Source organism: Cibotium barometz, chromosome 45 (genome assembly GCF_041138505.1).
Source record: "Cibotium barometz isolate CiBa-2024 chromosome 45, ASM4113850v1, whole genome shotgun sequence".
NCBI lineage: Eukaryota > Viridiplantae > Streptophyta > Polypodiopsida > Cyatheales > Cibotiaceae > Cibotium > Cibotium barometz.
Window position 1 is genome coordinate 27,071,025 of NC_141090.1, and position 3,857 is coordinate 27,074,881.

General features: G+C 43.0%; 1 protein-coding gene across 1 annotated transcript; it reads right to left on the bottom strand.

Moving 5' to 3' along the window:
* Window positions 1-3,242: 3,242 nt before the first annotated feature.
* On the bottom strand, window positions 3,243-3,602 carry LOC147612581 (putative histone H2A.5). Its single transcript, XM_086783526.1, has one exon. The coding sequence runs from the start codon at window positions 3,576-3,578 to the stop codon at window positions 3,243-3,245; it is 336 nt and encodes a 111-aa protein (XP_086639652.1). The 5' UTR covers window positions 3,579-3,602.
* Between the last annotated feature and the right edge of the window lie 255 nt (window positions 3,603-3,857).

Consider the following 3,857-nt stretch of genomic DNA (forward strand, 5'->3'; position numbering starts at 1 on the left):
CACGGTTGACGATGCATTCGCATGATGGTGCGAGGGCTTGTGCTTTTGCATTTGCACAAAAGATCCAAGAAATTGTGCAAAATCCTTATACTCCCTCTTGAGGAAATTTGGCATTTCCATCCACCTATCATGAGCTTCTCTTTGTCTCTCAATGAATGACATATGTTTCCAATCAAGCTCAACCACATCATCCATATCATACACCTCCTCTTCAAGCATGGAGAACTGATTTGCTTTGGGATGCAAAGGTTTCCCTTGAAATTCTTCATGAAACCTCCATAAAAATGAGCTGCAAATGATGCATAGCCACACCCAAAAGGGTCCCACATATTTATCATCGAACCAAATGATCTTCCAAGTGTGTTGGAGTAGATTGGTAACCCCAACAATAGATCCAACCAAAGCTGTCCAGAAACCTCCTCTTCAAGCATGGAGAACTTATTTGCTTTGGGATGCAAAGGTACTCTCCTCGGATCTCCAAAATTTGATGTCTGAATGTAGGTGCATGTTGCTTTCCATCCAATTGAGAAGAACCCGCTTGGAATGTAGTAGGCTTCATCTCCCACATAGAAGGCCTCCTAGCATCCGCCACCATGAATCCGAAAAGACATTCTTGGTGGAATGCTCATGTGTTACCTTGGGAGAAACCTCTTGTACAATGGGTAGCTTGCCTTCCCTACGGCCTTCAAAAGCTGTCCCAAATTGCTTGCCTTCATGTAAAGCACCATGACCATTATTATAGGAAGGTTGGCTCATTGGCCAAGCGACCCTCTCTTCCAAAACTTCCATCCTTGTAGCCATAGTGTCAAGCCTACCATTGACTTCCACCCTTGTAGCCATCGTGTCCATCTTAGCATTCATTTCCATCAGCATTTGCATGATCGAATCGATGGGGATGGTATGCGAAAATTGTGGGGTGTGCTTATGGGCACTTCGGACATTCAACTCCTCATTCCTTTCTCTTGAAGTATGCCCAAAAGCATCCCCTTCTCTTGAAGTGTGCCCAAGAGTATCCTCCGGAGCATCCAAAATTCCTTGTTCCATCATTGCCTCTTCACCCTCTACCTCGTCGGAAGCCAAAGTGTTGCGCTTCGGTCGCCCTTTTGGCTTCGGCCCCATGGAAACCTTTGGTTTCAGAAATTTGGCTCTAAATTGAGGTACGGATGTCTGATTGAAGTGATCTAAAGCTTGTTGGAGAGCTAATGAAGTGTACTAGACCACTATGCAAAGATCCGTAAGAGATGAGGTGTGCTACTATTCTCTGTTTTAGGGTTTACAGGGTTATAGGGCTGAAACGGTATTTTGGGTACAACTTGAGCTAGAGATATCCAAATGCAAAACTTTTTAGCTCAAATGAAAGCCTAGATGAGTACTACAAGCCTATGTAATTAGATCTAGAAGACCTTCAAACCCCTGTGAGACTGAATTAGGGTTTATTGTTTTTACAAAAACCCTAAATTCTACCCTAAAGAGATATCGAAATGCGGAGGTGAAGGGCTCGTTGGGTAGCTCTAAGGAAGCACTAAGAGCTTATATGGTCCCTTTTAATTCATTCCAAAAGGGCTGGGACTGAATTAGGGTTTTTGTGAATCTGCAGATTCTTGCCAAAGTGACCCTTTTTGTGCCCAATTGATCTTTGTTTGCTCCCAAACCAATGTCAACACCTTCTGCACCTCATTGGTATCCCAAGATTTGCAAATTACGCTCCACAATCTTCAATTGTCCATGTATGACCAGAAATTTGAGAAAATTTTGACATAGTCTCCTTTGTTTTAGGAGCTAAATCTCAATTTTTCTCAAGTAGCAATGCAAAAATCCATAATCCTCTTATCAATTTCCATCCATTACATAGCATGTGCCTTAACTTGCATCACCAAAAGGCATACAAATTCCTTGCAATTCCAAGCATTCACCATATGTGGTTCCCATGGCATAATGCAAGATCAATTTCCATGAGATGTCCATATTAAGGTGCCATTGCCATGTACATAAACCAAGAGGATGATTGTGCGAAGAAGATCGTCAGTGTAGCACATTGAAGCTTGCCGATCTCCCGGCCAAGCTCTTCTCACCCTCGTACCTAGTTCAAACCAAGGCACGGGTTGAGGCCAAGTCTTCACCTCCACACCTAATCCTCCATCGTACCGCTTTACCACGGCACTCACGGCACGGTGGATTCAAGCCATGCTTCCCCCGGGCCTCTCCGCCAACACCCGGGGTACCCTTGCCAACATATCTAGTTTCTCGAAATTGAAGTGAGTGCAAACAATTGTGAGGTGCATATAGCTTAAATATGAAAATGAGGCGGATCACTTACAAGGATGTAGCATGACTCATGCCCATTACAATATACTCATAAACCATTATGCATGAACTCATACTTATCCACATAGCTCCAAATGTCCGCCATTCATCCAAAAATCCAACATCAATCAATAAGCACAAGTGAGGTAATACCATATACCAATGATATCAATATCCAATTGGTATCACTCCCATAAGCATTGCTTATGAGTAATTGGCATCAAATGGCATTCAAGGGCATCAACTTGCATGTGAATGTAGTATTACCAATTGATTCCAATCACACATCAAGCTCTTCCAATGCTCAATAGCATCATTCCAATGCATAAAAGCATCATGTCCATAGCAAAAACCTTCTCATTATTACCCAACATCCACTCCATGCATGTGGCTCAATCAATGCATCTAAGCATATGCATTCCTTCATCCATTTATGCATGGATTCATCAAAGAATCCTGCATTTGTCTCACAAATGGCCACATGACATCCAAATGGGTGTGATTAAAGAAAAATGTTAAAATTCTATAAATTAGGGTTTCCTTTCATGAATAACCCCAATTTGTCCATAGCATGAGGATTAATCACCAATGCTTGAGAAAATGGCCATAGCAACTCACCAATGGTATTCCAAAAGCTTCAATGGTTGGATTGTTGCTTGAAAGAGCCTTCAATGGATCCAAATCTTGAAGATTTTTTCAATTTCTGAGAGCTGCTCAAACCTCCTCTTCTCCCTATCCAAAAAAAATGAAGAACTCCCCAAAATCCACCAAAAAGATGCCAAACATCATAGCTAACAACCACATGGATCTTGTGCCAAATGGAATAGATCTTGTGCCAAATGTAATAGGTCTTGTGCTAGCCTTCTATGGCTTTGAAGCAATAACTTCATATGGTAACAAAACAAAGCTTAATTGCCACGATTTGCACCAGCAGTAGTTCAAGTATCAGAAGGAGCAGCCGGTAGTGCTGGAGAGGAGACGGCCTTTTTTTTTCGTGAGCAGCAGCACACGAATCTCTCTGTGGTGTAATGGATCTTCTTCTTGTTGTCACGGGCAGCATTACCAGCCAGCTCAAGCACCTCAGCTGCCAGGTATTCGAGGACCGCTGCAAGGTAGACGAGAGCACCGGAGCCGATTCTCTGAGCATAGCAGCCCTTCTTGAGATAGCGAACCAAGCGGCCCACAGGAAATTGCAGCCCTGCTTTCAAAGTCTTGGACACAGCCTTCTTCTTGGGCTTACCACGACCTCCCTTGCTCCCACCTTTGGCGTCCATGATCGACACAGCCACAAGCAGTATGAGTGAGTGGAATGGGATAACACTTGCAATAGGATAACGCTTTCAGCCATTAGAATGAGTGGAGATGGAAAATGGTGAGCTATGTGAGAGAGATTAGGGTTTGGAGCAAAGAGAAAGAAATTTTCAGAAAAAATGCATGTAAATTGGTACTCTATGTGTTCCTCTCCTCAAGATCAACAAAATCCCTAGCAAATGGGAGCAAAACGGGGGAAAGATGAGAAGTAATGGCTATGGAAAGCTTGGAAAAGAAGCACA